Below are 15,978 nucleotides of genomic sequence, written 5' to 3'. Positions count from 1 at the left end.
GAATCTCTCGTTGAAAAGGTCAAAGGTTAGTTTCATCTCGTGGATCTACATTTTTCCCAGTTCTCCAGTGGAAAAGATGGCATTCATGTGCAATTTTGGAGTTCATAACTAGTATTTACCATAATTCCCACAGCACCTGAAGGCAGCATAAGTCCCTGTTTTCTCTGATTATGATATGACACCAAATCCTCTGAATCCTACTGTTCTTGTCATGTTTGTACCGTTTTGTGGTCTGGGTCAGAGTTTCTTCTTCTCTGGTCACGGTTTTTTTCCAGTTTTTGATCAGATTGTAAACCTGGTGATGAGGTCTGGGTCTCAGTCTGGATCTGGTTTATCCCAGACCACAACGGCCTGGTTCTAATGGATCCAGTCAAAGGACAAATTAAACCCTCAACAGAGGAATCTGAATCGCTGATACTAAAGAAGACAGGTAGACCACAGGTTCCTCATTCCAGTCCTCAAACCTGCCCTTAACCCTTTAAAACCATTTGTATCATATTTGCTACATCAGGTTCTCAGACCTTTATCTTAACAAGATCCATATTTTCCTTAACCCTTTCATGCACGAATTATGGGAACCATAATCAAGATTTTTTTTTGCTGAGTTTTGATTCCTGTTTAGGCATGAAAAAAACACTGCGACTGAATTTTTTTTATGAACCTATTTTCATGGAATTGCAAAAAATATCCACTCAGCTGGACACCATGTGTTTAATTTTTGAAGCAAAGAAACATGTATTTACTGATATACTGCGTGAAAGCTATGAAATACGTATTTTTAATGCTGCTAATCTGATGTTTTGTCACCTTTTAACATACTCTAATATTATTTATTATTCACTTTATGGAGATAATATGGAAAAAAAAACTTTTTGTTTAAAAAACTGTTAGTTACAGTCTAGTAACAAGGAATTGATTTCCACTCAAACATGTTACTGTAGATCAGGTTTATCTAGAACAGCAAAGTTACAGCAAGGGTATGAATGTCAGTGTATGAGATGATACATAAGCGTCCACTGTGTTAGTTGATATGGAACTAAACCAATAAAGTCCATGAATATATAAGAGAACAGATTTGAATAGCTGTCCACTGGAGTGACCACGATGCATGAAAGGGTTAAAAACCTGTTGTCTGTGACCCGATACGTGTTTTCTGCCCCCTGGTGGATGATCATCCCACTGCAGCCAGTGGAAGGGCCGCTAACGTTAAATTATCCAACACATATTTTGTTTGAAAGTCTTTGGTAATTTTCAAAAAGTTAATGTACGTTAAGAAGAACGTGAAAAATATTTTTTAAATATTGAAAAATATTGAAATTATGGTGCCATTCAAGAAAAATAAAAAAGCTGTAAAAAGTTTTATGTAAAAAAAAAACAACCCCAAAACAAAACAAAAAAAAAAACTCCCTGAAATGTTCTTTATTTTCAAAAGTTACTGGTAAAAAATTTTTTTGTATCTTAAGTTAACATTAGGAGCAAAAAGTTGCCAATCCCCCCCCCCCCCCCCCCCCCCCCCCCGAAACTATTGAATATGATACAAAAAATATAAACAAAATGATACGGCAAAATTTTTGTTTGGATTATTTTAAACAGGCTAATAAACATTTAAATTCCAAAAAATTTGAATTTTGTGGTTGGTTTTTAATGGATCAGGTTTTACAGGGTTAAGTGCACATATGAAGGACTTACACTGGAGGATTTCATTATTTTCTGTAGGTTTATCCGAATATCAGTGTTTTTGCTCCACTGCATTTGCAATGGTTTTAATTCATTTCACAGATTTTTGTCATTTCCTGTTTAATTTCTCCAAATGTTTGAATGTTTGTGATAAAGTGAAGGATAACGTGTTTATGTTGAGTTTTATAACATTAAATAAACCCAGGTTCTTTGTAAAATGTACTGTCTCGAAGCTGATCATTATTATTATTATTATTATATTATCATTATTATTATTGTTGTTGTTATTGTTATTATTATTATTGTATTATTATTATGTTTCTCCCGTTTTTTAATAACAGGGAAAAAAAAGCAAAATAATAATTAACTCTCTGATTGGTTGAAGCAGCTGCCACTCACAGCGAGACTAGCTCTGATTGGTCAATAGGCGGGGACTCCATCTGACAGCAGGAAGTAGCGTCGCGGGAGACCAACAAGCTGCTCATTTCAGGTCTTACCTGCCGTCAATCTCACCTGTAATGTAAGGTCGGCACAGCAGAACGTGTGGAAAGATATGCCTTAATGTATTTCATCCGTAAGTACGATACATGTTTGTTTTCGTCCGTGCGTGTTGCTGTTTGGTGCTGATACCGTCGGGGGTTTAGTTAGCATTAGCTTGTGCGCACAGAAACAGCGGCGTTCACACACTTTCCCACGGTTAATGTTTATTGTCAGAGTTTTAACAGAGACGCGTTTTCTACATTTTTATGGAGACAAACAGCGGTGTGTCGTGTTCCGGCTGATAGTTCACACACAGCCGTGTATTCAGCGTCAGGTCGGAGGCTAACGTTAGCTGTAGCTGTACGTGAAAGCACCTATGTGTTGATTTACAGGTAAATGACGTTTGTTTTGCGACATGTGGAACCCTTAACGGTCCACGGACACGGAGATAAGACGGAATCACTGATAAGCTCATTAATGGAAGAAGCAGATTAACTTAATGCGTTTATTTGAAGACGCTTTATGTGTGTGGGGAATGATGCGTTCACAACTGTTGGAAATCTGCCCACTGGAAAAAGGTTTGTTTGTCTTAATCACATGATCTGAAAGTAATCACACCTGGACTGGAAGATAATAAAGTAAAATGGACTCATAACTGGGTGGATTAGAAGGAGTTTACAGTGTTTTGTGTACAGTTGGTCCTTTAGGTGATAGTAAAGTGTGGAGCTGCAACCGATTAATCGATTAGGTGCTTGAAGCCAATGCAAAAATTCACGATTCGATTAATTGACTCGAATTGATTCAAGGGAAATATTCTATTGCAGTTTTCCTGAATTGAAGCTTCTTTGTGCATCACAATAAGCGTCCGTGTGAAACACAACAGTGGAACCAATGTTTAACAGCAGAGAAATGAAGGAAACAAAGCTCTGATTCAGGAGAACTGTGGTTGAATGATTTTTTTGGATCACTTTGAGTCGATTAATCAGTTGCAGCTCTACTAAAGTGTATGAAGATAAATCTATCAGTTTATTAACATCAACTAAAAGTGTATTCTTTTATGTAAAACATCATTAGTAATGGTTTATACAGACAAAACACACAGAAAGGACATTTATTATAAAAGAATGTGTGTTAAAATTGTTGTTGAACAGAGAGATGAACAAACATGAACAAATTAAGAAACAAAATGGAAGAAAAACTAATAAGCCCATGGAGTTGGATCAGTGCCAGTGGATGGACACACTGGGTTTATGTTCAGTTAAGGACAGATTGGACTGAAAAAGACACTGTTTATTCAGTTTTCTCTGTTTTCATAGAATAATTTTTGAATTTACTTGGAGTTTTGTGAGCATCTAAATCAGTTTTTCAGCCTTGGGGTCGGGACCTCACATGGGGTCACCTGGAATTTAAATGGTGTCATTTGAAATTTCTAGTAATTGGTTAAAAAAAAAAACAAGCATACGGATAAAAAATATATGGTGAGTTGACAGAGACAATCACAGTACATAAAAGACGTGACAAATTCTGAAGCTGAAACTGCAGCACTGTGGTTCTGTTTATGTGTCAAATGTTCATTGTGGTCAGTTTCAGATGCTGCAGCTCTTTCATAGTTCATAGTTTGAGTTCTTGTTTGTTCAGTATTAATTGTCCTCCTTGTAAATCCCAGCTGGACTGACTGGACAGATCCTGACCCTTTGTGCAGTAATCTACACCTGGATTTACTGCCTCCGTCCACAATAATATACATTATATAGACTAAATGTCCTCTAACATTAACCTGGATTTGAAACAGAGGATAGAAAACTATTACAGGATCAAAAACACATTAATTTTAGCAACAAAAAAAAAAAAAAAAGTCTCTGTTTTGAATGTCTGGGATCGCCAGAAATTTGTGATGTTAAAATAGGGTTACAAGCCAAAAAAAGGTTGGAAACCACTGACCTAAATTAAGTATAGGAAATTAAATTTAGTAAAGTAAATGATTCACAGTGAAAAATGCAAAATATAGAAGATAATATTGTAAGTGATGATAGATCACTTAAGAAAGGCTAAATCGAGGGAAAAATGTATTTGGTGTTTCTCTAAAACTGGGTTTATTTTAGTGTCTGTCACTGTTCCACCTTTTTAGACCCAGTAATCAAAGGTAAATGTAGACAGATTTACCCCCAGGATGGACCTAATGATGACCTCAGAGAAATGTAAAAATAATTATACTTTTAATTTGATCCATCCCATAATTAATGAATTTATAATTAAACACTGGGTCCTTAAATAGGACCCAAATATGGACATTAAATCTCCCTAGGTGTTAGTGCATTAGATGTGTAAACATGTGTAAATGCTCTTCTATAGACTCTAAATACAGACACTGTGTTCAATGTGTGGATCCTCGTGGTTTTTCTAATCCTCACATGTGGGTTTGGCATCAGTCTGAGTCTCATTCCAGGTTTGGTGTGGAACCCATCGTGTCCACTGGTGTTACATGCAGAACCTGAACATTTAAACACTCATAAATGGAGAATGATTTTTCAACAGCGGCCATTTTTGTGAAACACTCTGCCTTGAATAATTAGTTCAATTCCCAAAATATACCTGTGAGAGGATAAAAAGATATTCAATAAAATAGTTGTGTGTAATTTCCGTGTCCTTTTGACCATGTTAGATGCAGATTAATGTATAAAAATAATGCAAAATAATATAAAAATGTGTTTTATCTGAAAAATAGTTTCTCTTTTATCTCAGTATATATATTTACTTTTAAAATTAGGGATGTAACAATATGAAAATTTCATATCATGGTTATTGTGACCAAAATTATCATGGTTATCGTTATTATCATGATATTGTTGAAATTGTGCTCAAAATGTTAAAAAAGTACTTATACATGCACTGAAATAATTTAACCAAGTTGTATTTTGAAAAATAAATAAATAAAATTAAGTAATAGCCATAATGTACTTTCTGTTACCAGAAACATTAAAATATTAACATGTAAACAATCAAATACACAAATGTGCATTAAAAATGTCACCTTATGGACACTGTTTGACCATTTTCCAGATCAAGTTTCAGTTGTTTTAGTTTCTTTTAGAGAGAGAGAGAGAGAGAGAGAGAGAGAGAGAGAGAGAGAGAGAGAGAGAGAGAGAGAGAGAGAGAGAGAGAGAGAGAGAGAGAGAGAGAGAGAGAGAGAGAGAGAGAGAGAGAGAGAGAGAGAGAGAGAGAGAGAGAGAGAGAGAGAGAACCTGCAGTGCTGCTGCTTCTCCAGGAAATGAGCAGTACCATTAGTTTTCAAAGTGCAGTAATCAAAACACGGTTATCATGATAATTAGAATTTAAATAGTAATACTAACCGTCTGGAATTTTACTGCGGTTTATGGTTATACTGGTAATCGTTACATCCCTATTTAAAATAGACCCAAAGTGTTTCCAAACCTGCTTCAGAACATTCGTCTCCATCTGGTTTGAATGTTTAGCCCCATGTCCTGTTTTCAGGACCAGTTTCAGAGAAGCTTCCATTTGGGACCTGCCACAGAAGTAGCTCTGGGTCTGTATGGGTTAAAGCTGTGGTGTGTGTTTGCAGCTCTAATGGCTGATGCTCCATAAACCCGTGTGTTTTGTGTATTTCTCTCTGTGTTTGGACGGTGCAGCTGAGGCCAGCATTCAGCAGATGAGCGGTCGTCCATACATCATCCAGATGAGGCATGGTGGCAGCATGCAGCCGCTGTACCGCAGAGACGCCGGCGTCTGGGCCCAGACCCGCAGCCTGCTCTACAAGAACCTGCTCATCAAGTGGAGGACCAAACAGCAGAGTCTGCAGGTCAGACACGCACCGCGCACTCACCACACCGCACCACCCAAAACACAGCGCAGAGTCCGGAACACGGTGCCGAGTCCGGAACCGGTCCGATGTAGAACCGGTTCTTCATGTCCAACTCTCGTCCTGTCTCAGCGCACGCTTTCATGTCATTTTTATGTAATTATTTTTAGAAGTAGAACCGACCTTTGACCCAAAGCCTGGGACACGTTTAAGGTCTTCTACCACTAACCAGAGATCAGATCAGATCAGACCCAATTAGATCAAATCAGATCAGATCCAGTCCAGTTCCGTCCCATCATAAGTTCATCTCCTGATTCTTTCCTCATGGACGCACAACAAACTGAACTGTAACTGTTAAAAACTAGAACTGCTGTTTGTGTTAGCACAGACCTCCAACAAGACACATGCCCACCCCCCCACCCCCAGATCACCACCAAAATTTAATCATTTCTTCCTTGTGCCAGTATCAACATTTCCTGAAAATTTTCTGAAAATCCGTCCATAACTTTTTGAGTTATCTTGCTAACAATCAAACAAACAAACAAACAAACAAACAAACACGCAAAGCAAACTGATCACAATACCTCCTGGCAGAGGTAACTATATTAATGAATAAGTGATAATGATGGAGGAGAACAGACAGGAGGAGCATAGCAGGAAGTCCAGAGATGGTCTAGGGAAATACTGAGAGGACATGTAGCACAGAGACTCCAGGGAAAAAGGAGAGGCAGAGAGGAGGACAGACAGGAGGAGGAGCAGAGGTCCATAACTGACCGTCTGTCTTTGAAACCCTCGTCCTTTAACAGTTGATCTGGTTCACTGTTTTCATCAATTCAGTTTTTTCCTTCTTCTGTCTCAGAACAGTCTGTATTTTATTTAGAAGTATTTTAAGTCTTGCTTCAAATATTCGTTCTGCTGTTTTAACCTGAATCACTTCTGTAAATGTTGCTGCTCATAGTTAAATATAAAAGCAGATCCATATATAGTCCTATTTTCTGTGCAGTGGTCCAGTGTCAGTACAGGTTGAAGCGTTGCCGTTGGTTTCACTCAGGTTTGTTTTCTTCATCCTGGAGCCGCTGTTCAACTACTCTGACATCCAATCTGTACTTGTGCATGCATCTTTCATTTGGACTGAAGTTGCACTCATGCATTTTTAATGTCACCGTTTTCTCCATCAGTGTTTGCAGTGAAAGATGTAGTGGATAATCAGTACCAAGCTAAAACTAGACAAACACAAAGGATGGTTGAAGATCTGAGAAAACATCTGAGAAAACTGTCCAAAAGAGGAGTGGGGACACCAAAGTCTGTCTGTGGGTAGAATGGAATGGAATGGAATAGAATAGAATAGAATAAAATAGAATAGAATAGAATAGTTTTGTAGTATTGTATAGTATTGTCGTTCTCCTCCAGTCAGTTCAGCAATATTAATAAAACACCAGTTCTACAGAAATAAGAATAGAACAAATATAAAATTACAAAAAAAAAAAAAAATTTACAAAAATAGCATTTAAATTTTACAAACTAACTTCAGAATAGAACTAAGTAGAATAAAAAATAAAACTGGACCAAATATGAATATACACAAAATTACAGTCTTGACAGTAGTATGACAGGACAGAAGATTATTACACAACTTACAATACACAATTCACATCTGAAGGATTATTGTACATTATAGGAAGTGCTTCTAAAGTGTGCGTGTGCTTTTTTGTTGTTGTTTTTTTTGTCAGGAGCTGATCCTCCCTCTGCTCCTGCTGGGCCTCCTCATCCTCATCAGTAAACTCAACCCTCATGTTTACTATGGAGGCATCAGCACTAAGGAGCTGGAGCCGGACACCCACCTGTTCAGAGGCCTGGGCTACACCCCCATCACCAACGTCACCAACCACATCATGGAGGAGGTCGCACAGGAGATGCGTGAGTCCACCACGGCACACGTTAGACGTTAGCGTGTGTGTCACCGAAAGGAAACGGAAGCCAGTCTGTGATTGAAACGGTGCTTCATCAAACAAAAAGAACAAAGAACATGAAAAAGTCACAGCTGGGATTTAAATAAGTGGAAATAAAACAGGAAGAACCCCCCCCCCCCCCCCCCCCCCCCCCCCACACACACACACACACACACACACACACACACACACACACACACACAGACTAGTAATACTGATGACAGATATTTACTCTATTACCTGACACTTAATCAATAAGATAAACTTTATTGATCCGACAGCAGAGAAGGTCACAGTTACAACAGAAACACAGAAGGACATAAACAAACAAACAAACAATGAATGAAAAACAAATATAAACTAAGAGACATGATGGAACAATAATAATAATAATAATAAGTAAAAATTACAATTAATAAACTTTTAAAGTGCAGGTAGAAACAAGACATAAAACAGCAGTCAACACAGAAATGCAAAGAGTCAGCAGTTATGATGAGGATGATGATGATGATGAGGATGATGATGAGAATCAGCAAAGGTCCACATTAAAAACAAAAAAAAAGTTTGTAAAAAGTTTCCTGAATAACTGTTCCTTCAGCTGCTTCATTTGGTACAGATTTGTGTCATCATTCAGATGCTGGTGCTGAAGCTGAAGCTGAATGAATGAATGAATGTTTGAATGAATGAATGTTTATTTTCAGTTAAATACAAGATACAAAACACACACATATAAAAAAGACATCAAAACAAAACACCTACATATTAAAAAAGAAACAAACAAGCATAAAATTAACACATTTTGTAACTGAAAAAGGAAGAAGCTGAAGCCGGAGGCTTATTTCTGCTTCTCCTATTTACACCCTTAGTCCATTGTCCACACCTTAAGTTGTAACAGATAAATACTTAAACTTAAATTATACTACATTCAGTGTAATAAGTTATTTTGTAAACATATTACTCTCATAGCCCTTCATAATTTGACCAATTAAATTCTTTTTGAAACTCAACAGTGAGCTACACAATTTCACTTCATCCTTCAATTCGTTCCATAGTTTGACACCAATAACTGAAACACTGTGATATTTAACGTTTGTTCTTACTTTACACTTTTCAAACACAAACATCCCTCTTAAATTATAATGTCCTTTTCTTAACTTAAAGATTTTCTGAATACAAAAAGGAAGGTTTTTACTTTTAACGTGAAACATAAATTCCATTGTTTTTAAATATACAATGTCAAGAAATTTTAGCAAACCAGATTCTACAAAAAGTGGATTACTTGATTGGAGATAACCAGCTTTGTTTATGACTCTAATAGCTTTTTTTTGGAGTTTAATTATTGGGTCTAAATTAGTCTTATACACATTGCCCCATATTTCCACACAATAAGACATATATGGCATTACAAGTGAACAATACAACATATGCAAACATTTTTTGCTTAACAAGTCTCGAGTTTTATAAAGAATCGCAACAGCTTTGGACATTTTGCGTTTGATATATTCTATTTGTGGTTTCCAACAGAGTTTATGGTCAATAATCACTCCCAAAAATTTTGTTTCATACACCCTTTCAATTTCAATTTCATTAATTTTCAGTTTTATATCATCACTTCCCCTAGCACCACCAAAAACCATAAATTTTGTTTTATCTTCATTAAGTGATAACTTATTTACATCAAACCATTTTTTTAACTTGCTCAATTCCTTTTCCACAATTTCTAATATTTAAGCTAAAGCTAATGCTGATGCTGTTGTCTGTGGGTTGTCGTTCCAGACATACAGGACCGTCTGGACATGTTCGCCAGTGAGGAGGACCTGGAGAACGCCAGCCTGTACGAGCCCTCCAGTTATGTGGGCGTGGTCTTCATGGACAGCTCGGCCACCTCCTACAGACTACGCTTCCCCTACAACCAGCTGCCTCTGCCCAGCGATTACACCGAGACCATCGGTACCCGCTAACCGCTGACTGTTTCTCTGCTCACCTTCTAAGCTAAGCTAACAGAGCTAAGCTAACAGAGCTATAATGTAAACTGTCAGCTGATGCAGTATCAACATCATAAGACACACTGTTATTTTATCCACTGATGATTCCATAACACACATAACTCAGACTGAGCTAATGTTAGCATGAATGAATGAACATGTTCTAAATGTAGAATAAGGACAGTTTCTGTCCACGTTTGTCCACTTTAACTCTTGTGTCCATATGTGTCCTCGTCCAGCCAACTGTTTCTCCAGCGCAAACTGTAGAGCAGCGAACTACTGGCATTCAGGATTCATCCGCCTGCAGTCACTGATCGACGCCGCCATCATCCAGGTCAGAATGTCCTCACCTGTCTTCACCTGTCTTCACCTGTCCTCTCACCTGTCCTCTCACCTGTCCTCACACCTGTCCTCTCACCTGTTCTCTTACCTGTCCTCACCTCTACTCACCTGTCCTCTCACCTGTCCTCTCACCTGTCCTCACCTGTCCTCTTACCTGTCCTCTTACCTGTCCTCTTACCTGTCCTCTCACCTGTCCTCTCACCTGTCCTCTCACCTGTCCTCACCTCTACTCACCTGTCCTCACCTGTCCTCTTACCTGTCCTCTTACCTGTCCTCTTACCTGTCCTCTCACCTGTTCTCTTACCTGTCCTCACCTCTACTCACCTGTCCTCTCACCTGTCCTCTCACCTGTCCTCACCTGTCCTCACCTGTCCTCACCTGTCCTCACCTGTCCTCTTACCTGTCCTCTTACCTGTCCTCTCACCTGTCCTCTCACCTGTCCTCACCTCTACTCACCTGTCCTCTCACCTGTCCTCTCACCTGTCCTCACCTGTCCTCACCTGTCCTCTTACCTGTCCTCTTACCTGTCCTCACCTGTCCTCTCACCTGTCCTCTCACCTGTCCTCACCTCTACTCACCTGTCCTCACCTGTCCTCACCTGTGTTTCAGTCTTTCAGTCTCTTCCAGGTGATAAATCCTGGACTGACTCTTTATCGTCATGGTAAAACCATCTGTCAGAATGCGCCCAGATGTTTGTGATGGTCGATGCTAACCCCACCCCACCCCACCGTGTCCAGATGCAGACCAAGCGCTCGGTGTGGAGTGAGCTGGACCTGAAGGTGGTGATGATGGGGCAGCCCGGCTCGGTGGAGGTGGAGAAGTTCCCCCACGCCCTCATCTCCATCTACCTGGTCCTGGCCTTCACGCCCTTCGTCACCTTCCTCATCGTCAATGTGGCAGCAGAGAAGGAGCACCGCCTCAAAGACACCATGACCATGATGGGGCTGTACGACAGCGCCTTCTGGTAGGGAGGGGCAGGGGGGAGGGATCTGTGTGAGGTTATCATGGGGACGGCTGGTGGTAACGATGCTGTGCTGTTGTCAGGTTGTCGTGGGGGCTCCTGTACGCCGCCCTGGTCACCACCATGTCCATCCTGATGTCCATCATCGCCACGTACACCGCCCTCTTCCCCAACAGCGACTTCCTGGTCGTCTTCTTCCTCATCTTCCTCTACGGGATTTCATCTGTGAGTAGAGAGTCATCTTTTATGACCTCCGCCAAATGAAACGGCGTAGGTTATGTTTTCACTGGGGTTTGTCTGTCGGTCTGTCTGTCTGTTTTTGGGATCTGTCCTTTTCTACTGTAGCACGCTAAGATTCACTGAATGAAACATGTATTATAGATAAAATGTATTATCATTATTATTATTATTACTAGTGGCATTGTACCCGTGGTGCCATTGTACGATAGCATGATCAGTAGAAGTTGTCTGCCAGCACTATCCATTTGTAAAGTACCATTTAATCCTGCATTGTGCAGGTAATAATTGTAGCCAACATGTGAGGCATGAAGGGAAGAGCGTGTATGTATTTGGTCTGTCAGGTATGATTCCATTCATCCAGCGATAGTGAACTGCAGCCTTCACACATTAGCATCGTCTGCTAGCAGGAGAAATGTCATGAACAGCACCATAACCACTTCTGAAAATGGAGTACGGTAGCAGGGATGAAGAATTCAAAGTAGAGAGAGGCTCAAATCTCCCAGCATACCTCACAACATTTGAATACGGACATAAAATTGTGCCTAGTTGATAGTCAGGTAATGTTTGTATTCATTTGGTGAGTTTGGCGGAGATTGGGCCTGTGAAGGCTGAGGAAAATTGGGGTTTTGTCTGTCTGTCCATGTGCAAGATAACTTAAAAAGTTATGAACAGATTTGGATGAAAATTTCAGGAAATGTTGATACTGGCACAAGGAACAAACATTTTGGTGGTGATGGGGGGGGGGGGATGATCTGCCTTGGCGGAGGTCTGCGCTCTCAGAGTGCTTTTCTAGTTATTACTGTTACAGTATTTTGGTGAGGTTTTAGCAGTGAATGGGGTTTTCTGCAAGATGGAGGAAATAAGTTATAGTTTCATGCCCTGACACTGCATTTTGATTGATTCACTGTTTTTATAGTTATCATTGCAGAAAATCCAATTGTAAATTTTTTTGGGACTTAAAGTATAATAGTGACAGTGCTGTTTCAGAGTGTTCTACTGGTGTGTTTTGACGTGTTTTAGTCAGGGGTGTAAGAAAATATCGGTATTGCAATATATCGCAATATTTCACTTCACAGTACTGTATTGATATTAAAAAGTACTGTAATCGATATTTTTAGGTATTTATTCAAATGCGGATATGGCAGAGGTTCATATTTGTTTTTTGTTTTTCAGACTCTTTTATTTCTATATTCACATGAGTATTTGTTCTGTTGTTTGTTAACTACAAAAGTACTATTGTGATACTGCAGGTCATAAATGTAGCTTTTTGAAACTGATAACGCTGTTTTGTTAAATAATGGATAATTTAGTTCATCCTAAAAGCACTTTCTACTGTCTGAAAGAGACAAATGTTTGTTTTTTTATATTGGGAATGCACAAAACTAGTGTTATGATGTTGGATGATTCAGGGACTGAACACTATGGATTATTTTCGCAATAGAATACGAAACTTTAAGCAGGATCTGAAACTATAATGTCTGTAAAACATTTATTTATTTATTTGTTTGTTTGTTTGTGTTTTTTACTGGTAAAGCCACATGTTAAAACTTTATTAATCCAAATGCTGCACTATAAGTTTTTCCAGGAAATAATCTTTTGCAAACGGAAACAAAACAAAAAATATCGCCTTGTTAACAGTATCATGATATATCGCGATATATTGTATTGTGATCCTAGTATTATGGCTTGTATTGTATCACCAGATTCTTGCCAATACACAGCCCTAGTTTTAGTTGATTTTTACTGTTTTTTTTTTTTGGTTTTTTTTTTCAGATCATGGATGTTTTTGTCAGTGAAATGAGAGGCTCCATCACACAGGATCCAAACTAGACAGAACTAGTTATAGTTGGTCATCATCATAATAATGTGTTGCCTTCAGGGGTGGCTGGGTCCTTCCAGCTCTCATGTGCGTGCCTTCGTTCTCTCTCTCTGTCCTCAGATCTTCTTCTCCTTCATGCTCACTCCTCTGTTTAAGAAGCCAAAGTTCGCCAGCACCGTGGGCTCCATGCTGACCGTGGTGTTCGGCTGCCTGTCGCTCTTCACCGTCCTCATGAAGGACTTCCCTCAGCCGCTGGTGTGGCTGCTCTGCCTGCTGTCGCCCAGCGCCTTCTCCATCGGCATCGCACAGGTACCGCCCACCGCTCCGCAAACCACACCCACAACCACAGCTCCGTCAGCCGCACCCTGCATCTGTAAGGAGGAGGAGTCTACTGTCAGGGTCATGTAAGGAGGAGGAATCTACTGTCAGGGCCAGGATTAGCACCAGCACCTCGAGGAACCTTCAGTGGACTGTGAACTGTCAAACACAAACACATGGGCTCAATAATATTTAACTGTTTTCTGTGTTGGATGAAACTGTTCCAGTATAAACCTCACAACTGATTATTAAGAACAGGCATTTATTAACCCTACCCCTGTTCCTAACCCTAACCCCACCCCCTGACCCTACCCCTGTTCCTAACCCTAACCCCACCCCCTGTCCCTACCCCTGTTCCTAACCCCAACCCCACCCCCTGTTCCTAACCCTAACTCCACCCCCTGACCCTACCCCTGTTCCTAACCCTAACCCCACCCCCTGACCCCACCCCTGTTCCTAACCCTAACCCCACCTCCTGATCCTACCCCTGTTCCTAACCCTAACCCCACCCCCTGACCCTACTCCTGTTCCTAATCCTAACCCCACCCTCTTACCCTAACGTTGTATCGGTTCTTCTGTGTTGGTCAGGTGGTGTACCTGGACCCCACCCCCTAACCCTAACCCCACCCTCTTACCCTAACGTCGTATCGGTTCTTCTGTGTTGGTCAGGTGGTGTACCTGGACCCCACCCCCTAACCCTAACCCCACCCTCTTACCCTAACGTCGTATCGGTTCTTCTGTGTTGGTCAGGTGGTGTACCTGGACCCCACCCCCTAACCCTAACCCCACCCTCTTACCCTAACGTCGTATCGGTTCTTCTGTGTTGGTCAGGTGGTGTACCTGGACCCCACCCCCTAACCCCATCCTCTTACCCTAACGTCGTATCGGTTCCTCTGTGTTGGTCAGGTGGTGTACCTGGACCCCACCCCCTAACCCTAACCCCACCCTCTTACCCTAACGTCGTATCGGTTCTTCTGTGTTGGTCAGGTGGTGTACCTGGAGGCTCAGGGGGACGGTGCCGTCTTTTCATCTCTGGCTAATGGTCCTCATCCTCTCTACGTGCCCCTGGTCATGCTGGTCCTGGACTGTGTCCTGTACCTGCTGCTGGCGGTTTACCTGGACCAGGTCCTGCCAGGTGAGTCCACCTGCCTGTCTTCAGATCATATACTCACAGAGACGAGCAGCAGCCGAGCAAGCGCGGAAATGACCCAGCTACACCTGAAGGCCACACAGACTTTTCCTGTGATATGAACAGTGGTGCAGTCATATTAAAATTATATATTAACTGTGGATGAAACTTTGCTCAGAGCTGTTTCCTGCTTCACTTTTGTAAATGGTGGGTTTGTGTGCAGGTGAGTTCGGGATGAGGCGGTCCCTGATCTACTTCCTGAAGCCGTCCTATTGGTCCAAACGCAGTCGACGCTACGTGGAGGTGAGCTCGGTGTACGACACGGAGGCGAACGGAGCGCCTGGAGGAGACGAGTCTGTCGAACCCGTTTCACCGGAGTTCAGAGGAAAAGAAGCCATCCGGTAAACACACCCGTTAAAATGGGAGACGGAGCTCTGACGGAACCTGAACGTGTCAGTCGGGTCCATTCAGAACCTTCACCTCCACACCACCAGTTTTAGACCCTTTTATTTCCAGTTTCAGTTCTAGAGTCGGTGTTCGGTCTAATCGACTGTATTCAGGTTCTGTGTTGATGCAGGTCTGTAGTAGAACCTCTAGATCAGGGGTGTCAAACATACGGCCAGTGGGCCAAAACCGACCCGCCAAAGGGTCCAATGCAGTCCATGGGGTGAATATGAAATGCAAAAATTAGACTGAAGATAATGACAGTCCAGGGGTGAACAACAGAGGAGATGGAACCAGTCAAATATTATCATCATAAACCTATAAATAAGGACAACTACAAAGGTTTCTCTGTGTTTAGTGTAAAAAATGTAGTACACTGTACATGATGCAAACTATCATTTCACAAAAAAGGTGAATAATCTAAAAGCAGGAACAAACGTTCACATGCGTCTTCCTCTAATGTGTGTGTGTCCTTGCCGTCCTCAGCATCAGTAACATCCGTAAAGTCTACAAAGAGAAGGACAACGTGGTGGAGGCTCTGAGAGGTCAGTGTCCACACCAGCACACACACTGGACCTGACAACGCTGCTTTGGTTTGTTTACAATTTAAAACTAAAATCTAAGAAAGAGGGAAAAAAAACATATTCAAAAAGGACTGGGATGAAGTACAACTTATATAGTCCCGCCCCCTTACCCCCTTCTACTGGACACAAGGTCACATGATCCACAAAATAACGCCAACATATTACACACAGTAAAAATAAGATCTGTCCAGAAATATGACTCATATCAAATATAAATTCCTCCTCCTCCTCCT

At 40.9% G+C, this 15,978-nt stretch overlaps 1 protein-coding gene across 1 annotated transcript in view; it reads left to right on the top strand.

Moving 5' to 3' along the window:
* Positions 1 to 2,238: 2,238 nt before the first annotated feature.
* abca5 (ATP-binding cassette, sub-family A (ABC1), member 5) overlaps positions 2,239 to 15,978 on the top strand; it is a 39,521-nt gene continuing 25,781 nt past the window's right edge. The window contains exons 1-11 of the mRNA XM_030122519.1: positions 2,239 to 2,251; positions 5,805 to 5,974; positions 7,705 to 7,891; positions 9,700 to 9,873; positions 10,148 to 10,242; positions 10,988 to 11,214; positions 11,295 to 11,436; positions 13,391 to 13,579; positions 14,576 to 14,723; positions 14,941 to 15,118; positions 15,648 to 15,706. Of these exons, the coding sequence (XP_029978379.1) occupies positions 2,239 to 2,251; positions 5,805 to 5,974; positions 7,705 to 7,891; positions 9,700 to 9,873; positions 10,148 to 10,242; positions 10,988 to 11,214; positions 11,295 to 11,436; positions 13,391 to 13,579; positions 14,576 to 14,723; positions 14,941 to 15,118; positions 15,648 to 15,706 (1,582 nt within the window). The remainder of the gene's footprint in view (positions 2,252 to 5,804; positions 5,975 to 7,704; positions 7,892 to 9,699; positions 9,874 to 10,147; positions 10,243 to 10,987; positions 11,215 to 11,294; positions 11,437 to 13,390; positions 13,580 to 14,575; positions 14,724 to 14,940; positions 15,119 to 15,647; positions 15,707 to 15,978) is intronic.

Source organism: Sphaeramia orbicularis, chromosome 19 (assembly GCF_902148855.1).
Source record: "Sphaeramia orbicularis chromosome 19, fSphaOr1.1, whole genome shotgun sequence".
In the NCBI taxonomy this organism is placed as follows: Eukaryota; Metazoa; Chordata; class Actinopteri; order Kurtiformes; family Apogonidae; genus Sphaeramia; species Sphaeramia orbicularis.
The sequence above is the reverse complement of the archived record's forward strand: the minus strand, read 5'-3'. Positions and strand labels throughout refer to the sequence as shown.